Source organism: Gracilinanus agilis, chromosome 2, assembly GCF_016433145.1.
Source record: "Gracilinanus agilis isolate LMUSP501 chromosome 2, AgileGrace, whole genome shotgun sequence".
NCBI classification, from domain to species: domain Eukaryota; kingdom Metazoa; phylum Chordata; class Mammalia; order Didelphimorphia; family Didelphidae; genus Gracilinanus; species Gracilinanus agilis.
In genome coordinates this window covers 455630825-455654607 of record NC_058131.1, presented here as the reverse complement: position 1 = coordinate 455654607, position 23783 = coordinate 455630825, and the positions used below count along the sequence as shown (strand labels likewise).

Genomic DNA, 23783 nt, shown 5'->3' with positions numbered 1-23783 from the left:
TCTTTCCCATCCCCCATGTCATCTTAGATTATTTAGTGTTCCACCCTCACCCTGTGAATTATTCTTCTGATTACTATAATAGTGAATACTATAATAGTGAATAGAGTTCACTACAGAGAATTATACATAATATTTCTCTACATAGGAATACAGATAATTAGATTTCACTGAGGCCCTTAAAAAGGCAAATTTAAAAATTATAAGTTTTCTTTCTTTCCCCTGTTTCTTATTTACCTTTTCATGTTTCTCTCGATTTTTGTGGTTGGATATCAAACTTTCCATTTAGCCCTGGTCTTTTCTGTGCAAATACCTGGAATTCTTCAATTTTGTTGAATGCCCATACTTTCCCCTGGAAATATATAGTCAATGTTGATGGGTAGTTGATCCGTGGTTGCAGGCCCAGCTCTCTTGCCTTTCTGAATATTGTATTCCAAGCCTTGCGATGTTTTAGCGTGGAGGCTGCCAGATCCTGTGTGGTCCTGATTGGTGTTCCTTGATATTTGAATTGTCTCTTTCTGGCTTCTTGTAAGATTTTTTCTTTTGCTTGGAAACTCTTGAATTTGGCAATTATATTTCTGGGTGTTTTCTTATCTGGATCGAATGTCGCGGGTGTTCTATGGATCCTTTCAATGTCTATATTGCCGTCTTGTTGTAGGACTTCAGGGCAATTTTGCTGAATAATTTCTGTTAGTAAGGAGTCCAGGTTTCTATTAATTTCTGGTTTTTCTGGAAGACCAATTATTCTCAAATTGTCTCTTCTAGACCGGTTTTCTTGATCTGTCACTTTGTCATTGAGATATTTCATGTTTCCTTCTATTTTTTCAGTCTTTTGACTTTATTTGTTCTTGTCTTGAGAGATCATTAGCTTCTAACTGCTCAATTCTAGCCTTTAGGGATTGGTTTTCGGCTATAATCTTCTGGTTTTTGGCTATAATCTTCTGGTATTCCTTTTCAATCTGGTCATTTCTGGTGTTCAATTTGCTTATCAGCTCATTTGGTTTCTGAGCCTCACTTTCCAATTGCAAGATTCTACCTTTTAAACTGATATTTTCTTGCCAGATCTCTTCCATTTTCCTCAAAATCTCAGTTTTGAACTCTTCCATAGCTTGTGAGGAGTTTTCCTTATTTGAGGAGGGTCCGGATGCTTGTTTGTTCTACTCCTCTGTTTGCTCGGTTGTCTGGATTTTCTCTGTGTAAAAGTTGTCGAGTGTTAAAGACTTCTTTTTCTTGTTGTTAATCTTTCTCTTCTGAACTTCCTGAGACTGGGTAGCCATCGTTAGCCCAGCAGCTTCTCAGCTTTATCCTCGCGCTCAGGGTCTGTCCGCGGTCTTTTGGCTCCTGAGGTCTGAGTTCTGATTTTTTCCAAGGTCAAGCCCCCTGTTGGAGACCCCCTTGCTTGATCCTCTGCTGGAGGTTTCTTTACAAGTCTCAGGGTGCTGCTTCCACAGTCGTATACCCGTCTGCACTGGTTCCCCACTGAGGGTTTCAGAGCTTTAGCTCGTGGCTGTGTCTGCCTCCACCCACGCCTCTGCCCATGCCTGCACTCTGAGCCCTGCGTCTGCTTCTCTGCGCCCTGCTCCCGCGCTCAGAGTTTGTGTGCATTCGTTAGCTTTTTGGGGTCCTAAATCTTGCTGCTCTCAGGAACAGGCCCCGGAGCTGCCAATGACTCGATGGGTGCCGCAAACTTGCTCTATTTCTTTTTAGCTAACTTCGGCGCTATAGGTGGTGTGTGTGGAGGGGGTGGGGGTGGGGTGGTTGCTCAGCCCGCGATTTAGTGAGAGCTGTTTCACCCCTTTATAGCATAGAAATGCCCCGATTCCATGTACCTTCCACGCTGTGCCCTGTTGTGGGGTTCCCCCATTCGTCTGGACTTGTTTTTATGTCCCCTTGAGGAGTTTTGTGTGTTTCGGTCAGGAGAGGTTAAGAGCTGCTTCTTACTCTGCCACCATCTTAACCCGGAACCTCCTCTTTTCTTTTTTGTAATAAGAACACATGTATTTTGTTGCTTCTTATCATCAGGCCTATAAATATATACTAAAAAAATTAATTTACTTGTAAACTGAGTAGTATATTTTTTAAAAAGGTTTTTCTCCTTTAATGTAGTACTTTGCATTCAGTAAGCTCATTACTATTGTTCACAAAGACCTTGTTTCCAAGGAAAAAGTGTAAACGTGTACTATTTTATTCCCTATATTTAGTAGCTATAACTGTTAAATGGTTATTGGATTATGATGTAAAAATGATCTTCAATAATGACAATCTTTTCTTAGTGTTGGTATATCTAAATAGAAAAATAAAGAAGTAAAACTAAAAGGAAAACCCCCCACTGAAGCAATAAATAAAATTTAAGAGCTGTTTCTTAGGAGAAAAGATCTAATAAAATACATACATTATTCACTACTCTAAAAAAAAAGGAAAACTAAATTAACAAAATTAAATCAATGCCTCCACTTCCCCTTTCTCTCTTACCTGTCTGTCTATAGCCTGCCTTCTTATTTCATCATTCAAATGAAACTTTTCTTTCAAAAGTTACCAAAATGATCCCTTAAAATCAAATCCAATGACCTTTTCTTAGTTCTCATCCTTCTTGATTTCTCTACTGCCTGTTACAATGATGATCATCTTCATGATATTCTTTTCTTTTTAATTCTTAGGATACTACTTTAACTCCAGTCTCCTCTGACCTGTCGGATTGCATCTTTTTAGGCCTGGCACAGTGTGTGTCCCCCAGGGCTCTGTCTTGGGCCCTCTTCTCTTCTCCTTCTAAGCCAATAGTGTGAAACACTCACCATGCAGGTTGCATGTGGACTGCAACATTCCTGAGTGTGGCCTAAACCGGATTAAAATGTAAGTGGGAAATATTTAACAAAAATGGAGCTTCAAACCCGGCCTCAGCCACTTCCAGCTGTGTGACCCTGGGCAAGTCACTTGACCCCCATTGCCCACCCTTACCACTCACTCTTCCACCTATGAGAAAATACACCAAAGTACAAGGGTTAAAAAAAAAATTTTTTTTTAATTAAATTAAAAATGGAGCTTGCAGAGATTCTGATACCCAGATTAGATACAGCTATTTGAATCTGATACCACTATTCCAAACTACTTCACTTGATTATTTTTCTTTCCCAAACCCTCTCCCTTCTAACTTCCCTATTATTATCAAAGACACCATCTTCTTCCCTGTCATCTAGGCTTATACCATCATCTTTGATTCCCCCCCTCTCTCTTACATCCTATAGCCAATCAGTTGCTAAGACCTGTTGATTCTGCTATCATAACATCTCTCACACATGCCTCCTTCTCTCCTCTAACAATTCTAGGACAGAAGAGAGGCAAGTCACTTAACTCAATTGTCTAGTCCTTGCCTCTCTTCTGTCCTAGAATTGTTAGAGGAGAGAAGGAGGCATGTGTGTGAGAGATGTTATGATAGTAGAATCAATAGGTCTTAGCAACTGACAGCTAGGAAGTGTCTAAGGCCAGATTTGAACCAGGTCCTTCTGACTACAGGCTCAGTGTTTGTCCACTGAGCCACCTCGCTGCCCCCTTGCAAATAGCTGTCTGATTGACTCCCTGCCTCAAGTATCTCCCTGCTCTAATTCTCCCTCTCCCCACCTTTTTTTTTTAACATAATGAGTCCATTGGCTTTAATGAGAAATGCAGGTCATACAAAGTCAATGGGTGTAAAGACACACCCAATTTGGTCAGAGACATAGGAATTATCAGAATCAATAGGATTTTTACTATAGGAAAAGAGGAACGAAGACAGGGATTATATCAAGGAAATGTAAAAAAATGAAAGGTAAAATAAATTGAGGTGTACATAGGGGGCATTCCAGTATTAAGTGATTTGTAATATTTCACTCCTAAACCTAACAGGAGGATCCAGGGTGTGTCTAAGATGAGATTTCTGACAATTCTAATATTGGATTAGATTAGAGTATATGTCCATCATTTGGTTATTCTATTTTGAAAGTGAAGGTTTTGACAGCCCCCTTGAAAAGAGAATCTAATCTTAGTGGGGTAAGAAATCTCTCTCATCCTTTTACTTAACTTGCAGTTAACTTGTAACAAATTTCAAAAGGGAGAGAAGGGGAATCTTGATAAATAGCCAGTTATATCAGTTTTTATATCTAAATGACCAGGTTACCATTAATCCTAAATTTCAAAGTTGACTTGATTTGGTTTATTAAAATCTAGCAATGGCTGGGACTATTTCTTACTACAAAATCACATTGCTAACAGTTCCTAATCAATAGCTAATCCTAAACTGAATCTATTCACTTCTAGGTAAGTACTTATAGTTTGTACCAACTATTCTTACTATTTTAGTAAATGATCATTAAAAACTAATTGTCTGGGGGGCAGCTGGGTAGCTCAGTGAATTGAGAGTCAGGTCTAGAGACTGGAGGTCCTAGGTTCAAATCTGACCTCAGACACTTCCCAGCTGTGTGACCTTGGGCAAGTCACTTGACCCCCATTGCCTACCCTTACCACTCTTCTGCCTTGGAGCCAATACACAGTATTGACTTCAAGACCGAAGGTAAGGATTTAAAAAAAAAACAACTAATTGTCTGGTTGCCTTCTTTTCATTTTTGTTTGTATTATTTTAAAAGAAATTTAAAGTAGCACATAGGAAAACTGAGTAAGCATATGAAGAAAATGGCCAAACCTAGCCATGGAACAAAACTACAAGACAAGGGGAAAATGGTAAAGAGAAAAGTAATTTGGAGATTATATTGCAGGGTTAAACAAATTCGACATCTACAAGTATTGAGTCTTTGTGCTTCTTTCTGGCTAACCTGTGAGCTTCAACATTGACTTCAACTTTTGAATGAGCAGAAACACACTTAAACTCAACATCCATGTTATCCAGTTTAGTGAATTGATCTTACTTCTACTTGTTTTCCTTAATTTTGTTTTCCAGGCATTTTCTTTCCAGTTGTTAATCCATTCCTTCGGTGATAAGTTGATTATCTATGTACACAGTGACTTTCTCAAGGTTTTGGGACTTAGCTTGCTCAATTCCCTTTGGTAACTGCTTCTAATGATGCTCTTTGGTTTGTCTGTCATCCAGAATATTTACTACTTATGTTTAGAACATAGTCTTCTGGCCAGCAGATACCAATACCTCCTCTTAGGCCCCTTCTCTTCCATTATTTTTGCAGGTACTCTTAACATATACAGAGCCTGGTGCTGATACTTGTACCAACCTCCAGAGCCTCTACTCTGTCAATCATAGAGTTTCATGAGACCTGTTGATTATGTTTCCAACATAATCCATTTTCTCCAAAGGCTTGGAAGGAAGAGAGAGTGGCTCTGACTTTCAGAGACTATGAATTACTCTAGTTCTTCCTAAAGTACAATGCTACACCCCCATACTCCATGAACTCTGATGGTTCTCTAGTAAATCTAGTGTTAAATATAAATCGTTTATTTGTCTTTTAAAGCACTTCATACCTTTCCAGTCTACCTTATTACCTGCTTCCACATATTCTGCAACCCTGTGACCCTGGCTTTCTTCATTCCAATTCTTGTGCCAGGTCCCTGGCTATCCTTAACTGAGAATTCTCTCTTCTCATCTCCATGTCCTGGCTTCCTTGACTTCCTTCAAGGATTGGCTAAAATCTCATCTTTTGTAAGAAGCCTTCCCTGACCCCCCTTAATAATGCTAGTGCCTTCCCTCTAAGGTCATCTTTTTTTTTTTTTTTAAATCTTCTCTACATTTTTTTTTTTTGTACATGGTTGTTTGCATGTTGATTCCTTCAGGAGCCTCCTTAAGAGTAGGAAATGTGGTTTTTTTTGTTTTCACTTTTCTTCATATCCTCAGCTTTTAGAACATTTTATTTTATGCTTAATAAATGTTTGTAGACTTGATTTGATTTACTGTCTTGACTTTATATCAAGTATGGAGGGATGGTTCAAAATTAGGAAAATATGACAATGGAGACTACATGAATAACAATCAATAAAATTTCATGACTATATCAGTAGATGCAAAATAAGGACACTCTGGACAAAATACAACATCTCTGTGTAAAAAATGACAAAAAGTATATAAAAAAATGGATTGTTACTATGGTAATTATTTCTTTAAAACCAAGAGCGGACATTAAGTATAGTAGCTAGAGGCCTTTTCCCAATAAGAACTGAAGGAAAGCAAGAATGTCTATGGTAGACACCATTATTTGATATAATTCAAGAAATGCTAACTTTAGTAATGAGGAAAAATAAAAGAATAAGCATAGGCAAGGAGAAAATAACATTATGGCTATTTTTTTCAAACAATATGATGGTTTACATAAAGAGTCCTAGAGTATCAATAATCAATATAATAAAGAACCACAGCAAATTAGGAAAAGAGATATCTCTCTTGGGGAGATCCAAGATGGCATTTACCAGGCAAGGCAAATTATTATTAATACCTCAGTCATGATCACCATCACTCCTCAAAACCCTATGAAGATAGAAGTAGGACCCTACTGACCCCAAAACCTTTGGAATAGCAGTGTTTCCTAGTCCACTGATCCTGCTTATAATTTGGCCTTACAATCCTCTTAGAGGAGAAATCATTGTGAAGTAGGGGTCCTTTTTTTTTTAACCACCACCAACTTTTTCTTTTTCTTTTTTAAAAAACCCTTACCTTCTGTCTTAGAATCAATACTCTATTGGTTTCAAGGCAGAAGAGTGGTAAGGGATAGGCAATGGAGGTTAAGTGACTTGCCCAGGGTCACATAGCTAGGAAGTATCTGAATCCATATTTGAACCCAGGACCTCCCATCTCTAGGCCTGACTCTCAATTTACTGAGCCAACTAGCTGCCCCTAACCACCACCAACTTCTAACCAACTCTCACAGATGAGCAGGGAAATGCAAAAGCCCTGGCAATGACAGCACTCCTTCACCCCAAAAAACTGATCTTCCTTCCATCCCAGCTTTTCTAGTTACCATCCTGGGAAGCAATCACCATTGAGCTATGCCCTGACAACTGTTTCTACAGCTGCTGCAGCCATAGCTACTAAAGAGAAAGACAAGTTTTTGCCACAGAAATCCCTGGCACTGTCAAATGATTCAACATTTGAAGTTAGCATCATTTTAACACCAGAAATAATATTATTACCATTTTCTTTGTCACTTACCTTAAAGAGCAAGAGATCTTTCTACCTGACTTGTAGCTGAAATCATCTATATGCCTTATCTCCTCCATTAGAATTGAGGGCAGGGGACTGATTTACTGATCTATCTGTATCCCTAGTGCTAGGTTTTAATAAGTGCCTTTTCATTCAGTCAGTCATATATTAATTGTTCATAGTTGAGCTGTCCAATATAATGAAACTGTTAGAAACAATTTAAAGAGTTGTTCTTTAAGAGAGCATTTATACAGTAACAATATTGGGTGTTTTTTTTTGTTTGTTTGTTTGAACTAAGAACACTGTAAAGAAAAACAATTTCATGAGATTTGGGAATTCTGATTAAAGCAATGACTAATTATGATATGATATGATGAAAAAGAATGCTAGTCCATCCTTGCAACCCTGATGGGGTAATGGTCCCAAGATTCACAATGAGACTTAAAAATTTTTGGACATGGTTCATGTGGTTTTGTTTTGCTTGATTATACTTCTTTGTTACAAGACTTGTGCTTTTCTCTTTTTATCATGGGAGGGAATCTGAGGAGTAATGTACATTAGGAAGTATAGTAAAAAAAATTTTTTTTAAGGAAATAAAAGAAGTTCATTGATGTATTTTTTTTAATGACACAGAAGAAAACCAAAGTTCAAAGAGAAACAAAAAAGAGAAAACTTTAAAAATAACATGTTGAATTTAGTATACATAAAAAGTCAGGTGTATATAATATACATTCATGGTTACTTCTTATTTGTTCTACTTGATATATAGAAATATTTCCTTTTTTGGTGTGAAATTCCTTTTGGAATCCCTTGTTTGCTTCTAACTTTGCTGAACTGACACCTCTACATGAAGTCCTTCCTGATTTTTCCTGTAAACTAGTGCTCTTCCTCCTGTTGCATGTGTGTGTGTATGTACGTATGTATGTATGTATGTATGTATGTATGTATGTATGTATGTATTGTTTCCCTGATAGAATGCATTTCTGCCTGTATATTCCCAAGTTCTAAACACAGAGTATGTGATTAATAAAAGACTTGTTGATTGATTGGCAACAGAGAGAGAAGAGGTTGTACAGGGATTGGTACAATGAGAAAGATCAAGTCAAGGAAAGGAAAAGACTCAAATAAACATAGAGTCACATGCAAACCACCTACTTTAATAAGAGATAGAATGCTACAGTATAACTTGGAAACTAAGCTGTTTTCCCCATTAGTAATGCAGGTCATAATTTCAACCTTTTTGGCTATTGTTAAATAAAGAGTAAACTCCATGTAGAAGCAAAATAGTCACATACAGGATAGCATTCAAACAAAACATTTCCTAGGCGATAAGGAACTTAACAACTTATACAGTAACAACACAAAATTCTTGATCAATGCAACCATATCCTTAGAGGATGGAAGATACAAGCTACCTACCCCTCCTGAGGATTGATCAGGGTATAGAATTAGACTTGCATTTTTAGACATGGAAAATGTATGAATTTTTTTTTGCTTGACTATTTATATTTGTTACAAGAATTGTGGTTTTTTTTATTCATAAGTAGAATCTGGCAGAGAAAGTAGAGAAGGAAGCTAGCAATAGCTCCCTAAAAACAGAAGAAAAGAGTTCATTAAAGTATTTTTTAATTGTATAAGAAAACAGAAGGAAGTTCAAAAGGAAACACAACAAGCAGCACAGCTTTGAAAGTAATATTACAAATGTATATATGCTTTTTAAAAAGAAGCTGAATATAATGGATATATTCCAAATAATCCCTTTCCTCCATTTTAACAGGTATATGGAAATATGCTTTTAAAAATTTAGAATACAAAGTTTTAGTCCCTTAAATAATAACATAAAATATGACATCATCCTAGCAGAAAACTATGAATGCTGATAGTATTTTATCAGCATGGGGTTATACAAGACCTGCCTACAAGACAGAGGAAAAGAGACATCTCTAAAATATTTGCTTATGACTAGAGTTAAGCAACCAGCAATACAAATGATGTGTTATCCAAATGATTTCACAGAGTTTTCAAAAATTCTTCCTTTACACTGTCCAATGATAATATTTCTGAAACTCCTGTACTAAGTGATAGTAGGTAGGATTTAGTAGTAGTGTCTCACACATAGTAGGTAACTAATAAGAGAATTACTGATTAGCTGACTGACTTTATTGATCAAAAGAAATAGGTAATCAAGATGAAATATTTTGCCTCATCTTTCTTGGGTTGGAATCTATAAAGTCTTTATCCTAGAGCTTGTGCTTAAACAAAGAAGAAGATGTGGAAGGCAGTGATTTTCTTCATGACACAGCTAAGACTGTCTTTTTGACTATAAGACTGGTAACTCCTAGAATACTCATTCTTCAAGAGTTGCCTTGGGATAATACAATGGTTAATTAAAGTGCCTGTGATCACACAGCTAAAACATAGTTTAAGGATGGAAGGCAAGGGACAGAATCTTGGGGGGAGAGAATGTTTGCAAAAGAGGAGCATAAGATAAGAACAGCAGTTGAAGGACAGTGGCGGATTCTGGGAAGTTTTTGAAAGCACCAGGTCTTCATTTTGGGGAGTTTGAGGCGAGCAGAAGTGGAAAATGAGCTCTGAGTGAACTGAGGGCAATCCTAAGAATTTTCCCATCTGGAATCAAAGTCCTGACACCCTATTCATTGCCTGTGGACATATTCTCAAGTCCAAGACCATTTATCTTGTTCTTTTGTGGATTTCTGGACTCCATCTGGGAGCAGATCTCCAAACCCCAAGTTTCAGTTCTTGCCTTACAGAGATACCCTAATCAATTTGAACTATAGATATAGCTCATAGATAGATATAGTATTAGAGGGTTGGAAAGGAGAAGCTTGATTGGAGACTGATTCTCACCCAAGTGAAGGACCTTGGCTTAAAGATTAGAGCAACCTACTTCCTCTGACAATAGGTATTGTGACTGTGATTTCATTGTAGGCAGAACTCCAGGATGAAAAAACTCCTTCTATCAATGTCAGCTGGCACCTTCTATGTAACTTGTAGTTTTAGAAAGTTAACTTGAACTATCGCTTTGAAAAGTGTCATTCACATGTGGTTATACTTCAAAGGTAACTGCTTCACTTGTATTTAAGTTCCAAAACAGCAATAATATAAAGGTTGTATATGGGAATAAACTCTAGAAGTCTTTTTGTAATTTGTTTACTAACTAAACTGTAGAAACTGTATATGGCTGCCCTTAAACCTAAATTCTGCCCTTAAATCTAAAAGCATTCTGAAAACCATTTTGTAATACAAACATTTGGCAACTATCTTTTCTTCAGTTCAATAGCATACTTTCACATTTACAAAACCACGAGCACCTTGATAAAACTTTGTGGTAACATCCTTGCCTTATACCCTGTTGTCCCAAAACCATAAATTCAAGCTGACAAGGAAAGAGTGATCAGACCTTTACATTTGGTCCCAATTCTAAGAACTTTACATACATGGTTCTAATTCTAAGTAGGATCAGCCACTGTATGTTGAGGCCAGACTTACCTGCTTCTGGATCTGGAGGAATTCTCCACATATATAGGTTGAAGTCATCAGATCCTGAAAGGATGTACTGTTGGAACAAGACAAATAGCATGAGCTTTGCAAAAACAAATTTAAAAAGTCAATAGATGAATGTACATCTACAAAATAAAAAGTAGAAAAATTCTTCAAAACTACTAAATTATTGTAAAATAGAGTAAGGAAAAGGTCAAGAGCAGCAATGTGAAATCCCTGGTCCTTCATTAAGCTGTTTTCTAGGTCACTGCTATGTACTAAAATGTAAGATCAGATATGTAATATTAGGAATACAAGGACCAGAATTTATCCTAATTCAAATTTTGTTTGTTTCATTTGTCTGCAAATAAAATGTAAGAGTGTAAAACAATCAAAATCCTGAGCAGGAAGGCTCATAAATAAGAGGATTTTATTAGAAGATCTCAAGAGTTTTATGGGGAGAGATATCCTTAGGATATATGTTCGCATAATTTAATTTCTGGATACTGAACATGAATAGACATTACTGTTACAAAATGCAACTGTCATAACATTATATTTATTGTCAAATTTTTTGGGAAACAATATAACACAATGCAATACAATAATATGTAACAAAATCACCACTGGCCTTTACTTTAATTACCTTCATTTACCTATCCTGTACAAGAGGCATGAAATATATTCTAGAACTGAGACAGAAATGCAATAGAATCAAAGTTCTTTAAGGACAGGACTGTATTCTTTTTGTTTTTGTCTCTCTACTCCCAGTGCCTAGCACAGTTCTTGGAACACAGTGTCTGAGTGAACTGAGCCTTATTATATTGCACTTATCCAAGTGAATGGTATTGAGAAGTATAATAGATATTATTATAGTATTTTTAATTATATAAAAGATATTATAGAGTATTTCCATTAGGGTTTATTTAACTTCAAGTTTATACATTTTATGTTCAAATGCATCAAATAGTACAATTTGGTATTGTGACCAGTACCTAGTCATGATAATCTATAAAATACATGAATCTGCTGAATTAAAATGAATACCTTACCACCTTACATCTAGTAGACTGGTCAATATGGCAGGCAAAGGAAAGTAATAAATGTTGGAGGGGAGTGGCAAAATTGGGACATTAATACACTGCGGGTAGAGTTGTGAATTGGTCCAACCATTCTAGAGGACAATTTGGAATTATGCACAAAGGACTTTAAAAGAATGCCTACCCTTTGACCCAGCTATACCACTGATGGGTGTGTACCCCAAAGAGAGAATAAGGAAAAAGACTTGTACAAAAATATTTATAGCCATACTTTTTCTGGTGGCAAAAAATTAGAAAACAAAGGGGTGTTCATCAATTGGGAAATGGCTGAATAAATTGTGGTATCTGATGGTGATAGAATACAATAGTGTTGAAAGGAATAATGAACTAGAAGAATTCCATGTGAACAGGAAAGACCTCCAGGAATTGATACAGAGCAAAAGGAACAGAACCAGGAGAACTTTATACACAGAGAGAGATACATTATGGCACAATCAAATGTAACAAACTTTTCTACTAGCAGCAATGCAATGACCCAGGACAATCCAGAAGAACTTATGAGTAAGAATGCTATCCACATCCAGAGAAAGAACTGTCAGAGCAGAAAGCAGAAGAAAAACATATGATCTTTGTAGCTCAATATGGATATGATTAGGGCTTTTAAAATAAAAGATCACTCTATTGCAAATATGAATGACATGGAAATAGGCTTTGAACAATGATACATGTATAACCCAGTGGAACTGCTTGTCAGCTCCAGGAGGGAGGAGAGAAGGCAGGGGCGGATGGGGGGTGGGGAGGGAGACCATGGAAAAATATTCTAAATTAAAAAAAGAAAAGAAATGAATACCTTGTCCACGTGGAATATGCTATGGTTGCTAACTTGGCAATAAGAGGATTTATAGAAGCACTACCCAAAAGGACACAGTCTAAACTACAACATCCTGAAAATTTTACCTTTGGTAAAAGAACAAAAGTCTTTCTCAAATCTATTGTCACAATGCCTGTCTGCGATATGCCTCTATAAATGGCTATCTCAGAGGTCTCAGAGACCTTGACCAAAGCCACAAATATTCCATTAAGTATCTTCTGATCTCAAAGTGCTTTCCAATGACAGCACACAAGCAATTCAGGAAAAGTATATATTTTTAAAATAAAGAAGCTTTGCTTTAGGTTTGAATAAGCAGTACTTTTACACCTCAATCCATTTAGCCTTGTTTATTTACTGAGGAAACACAAATCCTAAAACTTTCTAAGGATATTGCAGTTGAAAAACATCACTCTCTTATTCTTTTTTTTTTTTTTAAACCCTTACCTTCCGTTGTGTATTGGTTATAAGGCAGAAGAGTGGTAAGGGTAGGCAATGGGGGTCAAGTGACTTGCCCAGGGTCACACAGCTGGGAAGTGTCTGAGGCCAGATTTGAACCTAGGACCTCCTGTCTCTAGGCCTGGCTCTCAAACCACTGAGCTACCCAGCTGCCCTCCACTCTCTTATTCTTAAAAAAAGAATTTGCTCTCAGATATCATTAGTAAAAATTAGTTCATTAGTAAAAAATGCTTTGTAATTTTTTTATAAATTGCTTACTTCTCAGAAGACTCCTAAGGAAACTCAAAGAGATACATTTTTAAAGATGAAAATAACTGCATCCAAAGACACTTAGTAATTTGATTTAAAATGGAATTTTCCAAACTGTGAGGAACCTCCATTTGGTCTCAGATAGCAATGGTCAAAATGACTGGATATTTTTAAGTATAAGTTTTGCATAAATATACCTACTTTTTCAATGAAAAATGTCAAATCAAAATCAATGAAAACAACACTAACAAAATGAATTCATTCTGCTAATGAATAGTACGATACCAATTACTTAATTCAATGTACCCAAATGAGGTAAAATCTGATGTGCTGTCTATGGGTATGATCTGCCAAAATCCATCAGTAGATTATGATCATGATATAAAAACTTTATTGTGCTGCCTGATACATTTAAACATAAAGTGTCTAAACCTGAAGTTAAATAAACCCTATATATGGAAGTACCATAATATTTATTATATAGTTAAAAGTATTATAATATGATTACATTTATCAAAAAAGTAAAGTAATAGTTTACTTTTCTCTCCTCCACCAAATCACAATTATTGAAAAACTGGAGTAACTCAAGAATAGTTATAATTAATCACTTCAAATTTTTATAGTATCAGATTTAGAGCTGGAAGGGATATTGGTGGTCATCTGGTACAACTCCCTCATTTTTACCAATTAAATTTAGGTTTCTCTCACTTAAGTTTTTTTTTTCTAATTTTTCAAAGTAATATACTATCCCCTTAACATAGACAAATGTAGAATTGGCTCGAGGAGAAAACCCACTGGGGTGACTAAAACAAACACAAAGATAGTTTGAACAATAGAAATAAAGAAACATGAAATGACTAGACACTCTTAATTGGAATTTTGTATTTGCATTGTAGCATGAAAACACACCAAATGATCTCAAGATCTGGACTAAGTTGGTAAGAAAAAAAATAATTTTTCTGAGAAAATAAGATGCTACTTAATAAGCAAAAATAAAAAATTTTAAATGACAACAACATCAAAAAGATTGCTTAAAGACTTGTAAATTAGGGGCGGAAATGCTGGTGCTACCTGTAGCTACTCCTAGTTTATGTAGTTTGGGAGTTAACTGTTCTTTGAATCTTTGGTAGAATTCATTTGTGAATCCATCTGGCCCTGGACCTTTTTTACTTACAGAATCCTTTGATGGTTTATTCAATTTCTTTTTTTGGGGGATGGGGGTGGTTAATCTTTCTATTTCCTCTTTAACCTGAGCAGTTTTTATTTTTGCAAATATTCATCTATTTCCTTAAGATTGTGAGATTTATTGGGCAAAATAACTCCCAATAATTGCTTTATTTTCTTCTTTATTGGGTCACCTTTTTCATCTTTGATACTGGTAAATTTGGTTTTCTTTCTTTTTTTTATCTTCTTTCCTTGTTTTAACCAATTATGGCTTATCTATTTTACTTATTTTTCCATCAAACCAGCTCCATGTCTTATTTATTAGTTCAATGGTCTTAGTTTCAATTTTATTTATCTCTCCTTTGATTTTTAAAATTTCCAATCTGGTGTTTAATTGAGAATTTTAAATTTGTTCTTTTTCTAGTATTTTTAAGTTGCATGCCCAATTCATTGATCTGCTCTTTCTCTCTTTTATAGATATAAACATTTAGAGATATGAATTTCACTCTAAGGATAGCTTTGGTTCCAGCTAACTATTGATAGAATTAAAATGTTTGACAAGCCACATGCAAAACAACTTCAAATTCTACATCATTTGTAATTCTACATCATTTCCCCAGTTCAAGTTCTGCATCATTTGCAGTACAGTGGGAAGAAGCATTGCCCAAATGCCTGAAGACCTTTGCAATCAATTAACTGAAAAACTAAGATCTTCCTATTTCACACTGCAAGTGGATTAAGTAACAAGTATAGTTAAAGATGCTTATTTGGTTGCACCTACAATATCTTGTTGAAACTAATGTTAGGAAAGATTTCTTACTTTGCAAACACAATGATGGCAATGCCATATTGGAAAATTCTCACTAGAATGGACAGATTTTATTTTTAAATGACAATGAGGTATACAGAAGTGCTATACTGGATTCTGAATAGATGGAACTGAATAGAAAGAGATGACAGGATGAGAAGTCAATCCGCAAGGCAAATGTTGACAAGTGAGGGTCCATGGGCGATTAGGATATATTTATGCTTCACAGATTCAAATCAGAAAAAAAGAATGGTGAACCCAAATAAAGATACATAGAAAATACTAAAAACTTTTATCATTAGAATTTCTTATAGTAAATGCAGAAAATGATATTTTGATTTGTTTCCAATTTGAATTATGAGTGAAACCTTTGTTAATCAGTCATATGTTTTGTACATGATTCACTGAGCATGATCCATTGTAGCTGCAGGTGACCCCAACATTTATCTTCCTGATAATAACAATTCTTATTTTAAAAAACGTGGGCAATTCTAAAAACAAATGGTTAAAGAATCCATCTGCCATGGACAAATAAGTAAGTTTGGCTTTATTTCATTAGAATAAAAAGAGTTGGTAGGTTTGTCTTGTGAACATCCATTGAAAGTTATTTGAACCTAGAACTCTTAAGTTTTGATGAAAAAGTATGATTTATAAAACTATGCAGTGCATATTTTACTATTGTTCATAATACTTTATTTTTTGACAAGGGTTTTTATGCTATAGCTGTTAGAAAATTTCAAGGATTTCTTAATTTTATTTAAATAAAACATTAGCTTTGAAAAAATTTGTGCAGAGAGTATTTTCTGAAAAATGTTGAGGGGACATAAATTTTTTTAATATAAGAAGGGAAAGTCATTTGAAAAAAATGTTCCAAATCACCAATAATAAGAGAAATACATATGAAAGCAATCCTAAAGTTCTACTTCATATACCCATCAGATTGTCAAAAATGCTAAAAAAAAGGAAAATGACAAATGCTATAGAGGGGGAAAAAATGATGTTAACATATTATTAGTGGAGCTATGAACAGGTCCAACCAATCTTGAAAGCATTTTGTATCTATCCCTCCAAAGTAGGTAAACTGGGCATTTCCTTTGATCCACTACTAGGCCTATAACTCCCAAGAGATCAAAGAGAGAGAAAAAGGACCGAAATGTACAAAAATATTATACCAGCACTTTCTGTAATTACAAAGAACTGGAAAACTAAGGGGGTGCTAATCAATTGAGGAATAGTCAAATAAATTGTCATAAATGAATGTAATTGAATACATCATAAGAAATGACAGAAGGTATCATTTCTGAAAAACCTGGGAAGCCTTGTATGAACTGCTGAAATTGAAGTAAACATAATGAAGAAACTAATTTATACACAATAACCATAATACTGTAAAGACAATTCTTGAATGATTTTAAAATTCTGACCAACCATGATTATAGAGGAATAATGACGAACTATGCTATCAACTTTCTACTTGAAAGGTAATTAGATTAAAGATATAAGATGAGACACGAATTTGTATTACTCGACTAAACATTTTTTGCCAAATGCAGTAGGTTTTTCTTTTTTTTTTTTTTAAATGGGGTTGAGAGAGAAGAAGAAGCTTGATAACTGAAAAATAAAATAAACTGACACTAAAAAAAGTTAGGAGAGTTGTGGAAATATGGGCACATGAATACAATACTGATAGAGCAGGGAATCACTCTAGCCATTCTAGGGAGTAATTTGGAACTAAAGCTAAGAAAGTGGCTGAAATGAACATATCCTCTGAGCTAGAGATTCCACTGGCAGGCTCCTAGAGAAATCAATGGCAAAAATAAGAGCTTAATATATATATATAACAAAAACTTTTTATTATAGCACATTTTGTAGCAATAAAGAATTAGAAACTGGGGAACAGATGAACAAGTTAATATATTGTTATGCAGCATTATTGCCTACAAAAATTATGAAAGTGATGAATACAGAGAAACAAGGAAAGCTATCTGAGCTGATATAAAGCAAGTTAAGAAGGAAAGCAACACAAACAATGATTACTATGACACAAAACAACCAAACTGGATGCTGTGAAATTACAGTTGAAGTTTGCTTGATGCCAAAGAAGAGCTATGCATGAATACTTCATGAAGGTGGCATACTAGGAATGTAGAATACTGTCAAACTTTATTGATTTATTGGTCAACTATACCAGACTATTTGAAAAATTATTTTATTATGATTTTTAATTCTTATTCTTTTATTATATTATTGTATCTTTGAAAACATAAGATATCAATAAAAGTATTTTTTAATTAAAAAGAGAGTCACCACTACATAAGGTCTGAATCCACCGAATTCAGTTTCCTCATCTTTATTTTTTTTCTGGGTTAGTTTCCTCATTTTTAAAAGAAGAGTAGATTAGATGATCTCTAAGGTTCTTTCGAGCACTAAAATTCTATGGTTTATCCCATGCAATCAAGTAAACCAAGTCACTGATCATGTTTAATATAGCTAGTTATAACAACAAGCTAAGTTTGCTAGGAAGGGTTCAGAAAGCCTGAAAGTGAATCTTAATTGCTCTGATTTTGGAACCAATCTGAAAACTTCCCATACTTTAGGTTATCATACTGTTCAGGTCAGCAAGTTTAATAAGTTGGGTAGCCCATGGACTTTACTTCTCTCTGCACAAAAAAGGATGGGGATTGGAGAAATGAATACTTCAATTAAAGGCACTATTTGGAATTGATGCAGTAAATACTGCTGTGCAGTGTGAAAAATAAGGAATAATGATGGTTGGTATATCTGAAACCACAAAGAAATATGAAGTAGATGAATCGTGACTGGCAAGGCAAGGGAAAATGGAGAGAGTAATAAACAATAAGTTATAACACCAAAGAAGATAATCACTGTGATAGGAACACTATGCTTAGAAGAAGAAAAAAAATAAGCCCCCCAAAATGCAAAATCATATTTAATCACCAAACACACAATTCCTTCAGTTACATGTGATCACTTACATGCTGCATCTGAAAACAACCTAAGGATTCACTTCAAACTCTACTTTCCCCTTTCTATTCTCCCTTGCTCAATTCTTTTATTCCCCTATCAGGGAAAAATAAAACAAATCAAAAAACTGTAAACAAACCCTGAAATGATAGGCATACAAGGTTCCATGCGAGGTTTTTTCTTTTGGTGGAAATAATAACAACTTCCCTTTGTGACTTGTTGTTCCCAAGAACCAATCCAGGAGTTGGTGTGGGCTGTGGCAGAGTGGAAAAGGTCTTTGAGGCATGCAGTTTTACATTGTCAATTTAGGAATTTTCCTTAGAAGGAAGAAATTCTGGAACACAGTTAATGCCCTAACTCACAGATTTTAATCACACTCCAAAAAATACTTAGAAAATGCATAGAATGAGCAGGCTTCCTTCTTGGAACTACTTCCTCATAAGGGAATGGTCAGCAGACAAGATGATACCCAAGAAGGGTCTTGTGTAGTCAAACAATGTATAGTTCTGTACTTTATGTTATTTCATGGCAGGCTTGGCTGGCTGCTGGATGCCTTCCAGCATCAAAAGCAGGCTGCTCTAAACGTTAGAATGTGAGATTGTGAGAAACTGAAAAACAAACAGGTTCTAGGACTGTTCAATCTATAAGGTAACCCTTCAAAACCCTGAAAGTTTGGGGGTTTCATTGTTATCAAAAAGCTTCACTGCATTAAAGTTTACACTAAAAATGCAGAGTAACAGGGTTCGTTTTAAACTATCAATTCATCTCATAGAAAATAGCCAACACAGTGGCCTATGTTAGGGACTTGTAACAATGAGACTGATGTCTGTCATGAATTCCATCTGGCCATAAGCCAGACAAACCCTGGTCTGCTGTGGGTCACAAGGAAGAATAGAGCAAACAAAGTGGATAGGTCGATCCAACTTTTCCAATACATGTCATAATTAGAAGTGGGTCATCACTAATAACATTCAAACTCAAACCCAGTATGACTCACATATTGAAAATGTCTGAATGACGGAGGATCTCCTTCCCCAAACATCCAAGGACCTCTACTATCTGGCAAGTTATTCAGATAATCAATGACAAATGATATCATAACTTCTACCACAAATGCAATCTTGATCTGTTTGTGCAAATCCAGATTTAGTAAGGAGTTTCTATAGTTGACCCAAAATACTGACCCTGGGTCTATAGAAATGTCCCTGAAGGTAGCAGAAAAGCTTGGGCTTTTTTTTTTTTTTTTAAATAGTCCTCTTAAGTGAAAAAAGAAGCCATTTCCTTGTCATTCCTTCCACCCAATAGTTCCTGGCAAAATATCAAGAAAAAAGGTTGTCCAGAGTGGGGTTTTCTTCTATATTTAACATTTTTATAAATCTACCCTGTTAAACTTTCACCACTAAAATTAGCTTCTCCTTTGGATAAGGCTATTATTACTGTTTTTCTTTTATTATTAGGTAAAAACCAGGAAAGCTGACATATCAAATCTTCATAAAGAGATATGAATGTAAAGAATTTCAGGCTTTGGTTCTTGAGCCTGGCCTAATTTTGAATAATGGGAGTTAAACCACCAACTGACAGTCAGTGAAGAATCTAAGCTGTTATAGTTTAACTAGAAGAAAGAGGTCAGGATTTTAAAAGGAACAGAAAAAATATTTTAGATTCTACATTAACTTTACCAGTGAATTAAAAATCTAATTCAATTTAAATATTTAGTAAGCATCTGGTATTTGCAATGGTCAGTGAAGGGAGCATTTCTTTTTCTAAAAATACTTTTTATTCTGAGTTTAAAATAAAATACAACAAACTATTTGACATAATAAGCAAAGAAGGAGTTCTACCAAACTCCTTTTATGATACAAATATGGTACTGATCCCAAAGCCAAGTACATCAAAAACAGAGTAAGAAAACTACAGACCAATCTCCTTAATGAACATAGATGCAAAAAACTGAAATAGAATACTAGCAAAAAGACTCCTGCAAGTGATCAAGAGGGTTATCCATCATGATCAGGTGGGATTTATACCAGGAATGCAAGGATGGTTCAACATTAGGAAAACCATTCACATAATTGACCACATCAATAAAGCAAACCAACAAAAACCACGATTATCTCAATAGATGCTGAAAAAGCCTTTGACAAAATACAACATCCATTCCTATTGAAAACACTAGAAAGTATAAGAATAGAAGGACCTTTCCTAAAAATAATAAACAGTACATATCTAAAACCATCAACAAGCATCATATGCAATGGGCATAAATTAAAAGCCTTCCCAATAAGACCAGGAGTGAAACAAGGATGTCCACTATCACCTCTATTATTTAACATTGTACTAGAAACACTAGCAGTAGCAATTAGAGAAGAAAAAGAAATTGAGGTTATTAAAATAGGCAATGAGGAGACTAAGCTATCACTCTTTGCAGATGATATGATGGTATACTTAAAAAATCCTAGAAAACCAACTAAAAAGCTAGTAGAAATAATCAACTTTAGCAAAGTTGCAGGATACAAAATAAATGCACATAAATCATCAGCATTTCTATATATTTCCAACACATCACAGCAGCAAGAGGTAGAAAGAGAAACACCATTTAAAATCACGACAATATAAAATACTTGGGAATCTATCTACCAAAACAAACACAGGAATTATACAAATACAACTACAAAACACTTTCCAAACAATTAAAAACTAGAGCTAAACAATTGGAAAAACATTGATAGCGCATGAGTAGGATGAGCTAACATAATAAAAATGACCATTCTACCCAAATTAATTTACCTACTTAGCGCCATACCTATCAAACTACCAAAAAACTTTTTTACTGAACTAGAAAAAACTATAACGAAGTTCATCTGGAAGAACAAAAGATCAAGAATATCAAGGGAAATAATGAAAAAAAAACATGAAGGAAGGTGGCCTAGCAGTACCAAATATTAAAATATAATATAAAGCAGTGGTCATCAAAACAATATGGTACTGGCTAAGAGACAGAAGGGAGTATCAGTGGAATAGACTTGGGGTAAGTGACATCAGCAAGACAGTGTATGATAAACCCAAAGAGCCCAACTTTTGGGACAAAAATCCACTATTTGCAAAAACTGTTGGGAAAATTGGAAAACAATATGGGAGAGATTAGGTTTAGATCAACATCTCACACCCTACACAAGATAAATTCAGAATGGGTGAATGACTTGAATATAAAGAAGGAAACTATAAGAAAAAATAGAATAGTATACCTGTCAGATCTATGGGAAAGGGAAAATTTTAAAACCAGGCAAGAGTTAGAGAAAATTACAAAATGTAAAATAAATAATTTTGATTATATTAAATTAAAAAGATTTTGTACAAACAAAAACAATGCAACCAAAATCAGAAGGGAAACAACAAACTGGGACTAAATATACATATTTATAACAAAAAACTCTGACAGAGGTCTAATTACTCTAATATACAAGGAGCTAAATCAATTAAAGCTAATTATTCTAATATACAAGGAGCTAAATCAAAAAAAATCAAGCCATTCCCCAATTGATAAATGGGCAAGGGATATGAATAGGCAATTTTCAGATAAAGAAATCAAAACTATCAATAAGCACATGAGAAAGTGTTCTAAATCTCTAATAATTAGAGAAATGCAAATCAAAAAAACTCTGAGGTACCACCTCACACCTAGCAGATTGGCTAAAATGATAGAAGGGGAGAGTAATGAATGTTGGAGGGGATGTGGCAAAATTGGGACATTAATGCATTGCTGGTGGGAGTTGAGAAGTGATCCAACCATTCTGGATGGCAATTTGGAACTATGCCCAAAGAGCTCTAAAAGACTACCTGCCCTTTGATCCAGCTATAGCATTGCTGGGTTTGTACCCCAAAGAGATCACAGATAAACAGACTTATACAAAAATATTTATAGCCGCACTCTTTGTGGTGGCAAAAAACTGGAAAACGAGGGTATGCCCTTCAATTGGGGAATGGCTGAAAAAATTGTGGTATATGCTGGTGATGGAATACTATTGTGCTCAAAGGAATAATAAACTGGAGGAATTCCATGTGAACTGGAAAGACCTCCAGGAATTGATGCAGAGTGAAAGGAGCAGAACCAGGAGAACATTGTACACAGAGGCTGATACACTGTGGTAAAATCGAATGTAATGGACTTCTGTACTGGCAGCAATGCAATGACCCAGGACAATTCTGAGGGATTTATGGAAAAGAACACTACCCACATGCAGAGGAAGAACTGCAGGAGACAGAAGAAAAACAACACATTGAACACATGGGTTGATGTTGACATGGTTGGGGATGTAGACCCAAAATGACCACAGCAATGCAACTATCAATAATATGTAAATAAGTCTTGATTGGTCACACATGTTAAAACCATGTGCGTTAGATATGGGGCATGGTGGTGAAGGAGAAAGTAAAAACAACAATCATGTAACCATGGAAAATTTTTCTAAAAAAATAAAATATTTAAATTTATAAAAATAAAATAAAATAAACATACAACAGGCAAAAAAAGGTCTTATAAAAAACAAATTTTGTTATATGTGGTTTTTTTTAAAGTGCACATCAAAATATAATATGAAATTAACAAAACTTCTCTGCTTTTCTGTATCCCTTTCTGAATTTCCTTCTAAAGGATTTCTTCATCTCATCTCTTACTTTTAGAAATAAGAACCACAAACAGTTTTTGGAGAGACTGGAACATAATGTGATTATGACTTGGTAGGATCACTGAATGTAATGTCCAAGACAAGGGTTCAGATGCACATCTGTGCATATACACTATGCTCCTTTCATAATCAATGAGAGATCAAGAGTGAAGCCATATTTTGGACTTGGCACATTCCACTTCAGAATATTTTATAGCTACACAGGCCAAAATACTTTACTGACATGTACAGAAAGAAACCAGTTACTTGGCCAACAAAGCAACTTTTCCTTCTGTCTAATACAGCTGGCCATGTAATGATGCCAATTTGTCCAAGTACTGGAAGAGAGCAGACACTGCTGACCTGCAGCCTCCTAATCTGTTCGGATATCAGCTTCAACTGGAAGAACTGGGACATATTTCAAGAGGGAGTCAACAATGTGAAAATTTAACACTAACTTGGTTAAGACAACTTTGGTTTTCAAAGCAAAGGATCTTGCTTCTGAACTGTATCTCTCTGAGGCAATGGGTAGAGTCCTCTCCACAAAGCTGGGAGTCACTGCTTTGGTGTTGTGTGGCTATTTTAAGATCCACTAGGTGACTCCTGGCAGCCAGAAGACCTATTTCTGATCCAGTCTGAGGTTGGAGTTTGCTAAGTTGGAAGGACTCAGAAAAGTGATATGATGAGCATAAGTAAGATGAAAGAAAAGGAAGTAGCTCTTTTATGTGTTTCAGAAGTGAGGAGGCTAGGAGAGTGCCAGTATGGGCAAGCACTGGCTAGGGAAGCCCCAGCAAGCGCACACACTTAGGGTTGCCCAGGAGAGCTCCAACACAACTGAAGTCTGATTATGAAGCCAGTGCAACCAAATTGGGGTGGTTGGGGGGGGGGGGGTGGAGACTTGCAAAGGGAACAGCTGGCC

The 23783-nt window shown here is 35.4% G+C and overlaps 1 protein-coding gene across 2 annotated transcripts in view; it reads right to left on the bottom strand.

Moving 5' to 3' along the window:
• DCAF5 (DDB1 and CUL4 associated factor 5) overlaps nucleotides 1-23783 on the bottom strand; it is a 143606-nt gene that overhangs the window by 24475 nt on the left and 95348 nt on the right. For both annotated transcript variants that reach the window (XM_044664811.1, XM_044664812.1), the window contains exon 7: nucleotides 10637-10703. In XM_044664811.1, coding sequence (XP_044520746.1) covers nucleotides 10637-10703 — 67 coding nt within the window. The remainder of the gene's footprint in view (nucleotides 1-10636; nucleotides 10704-23783) is intronic.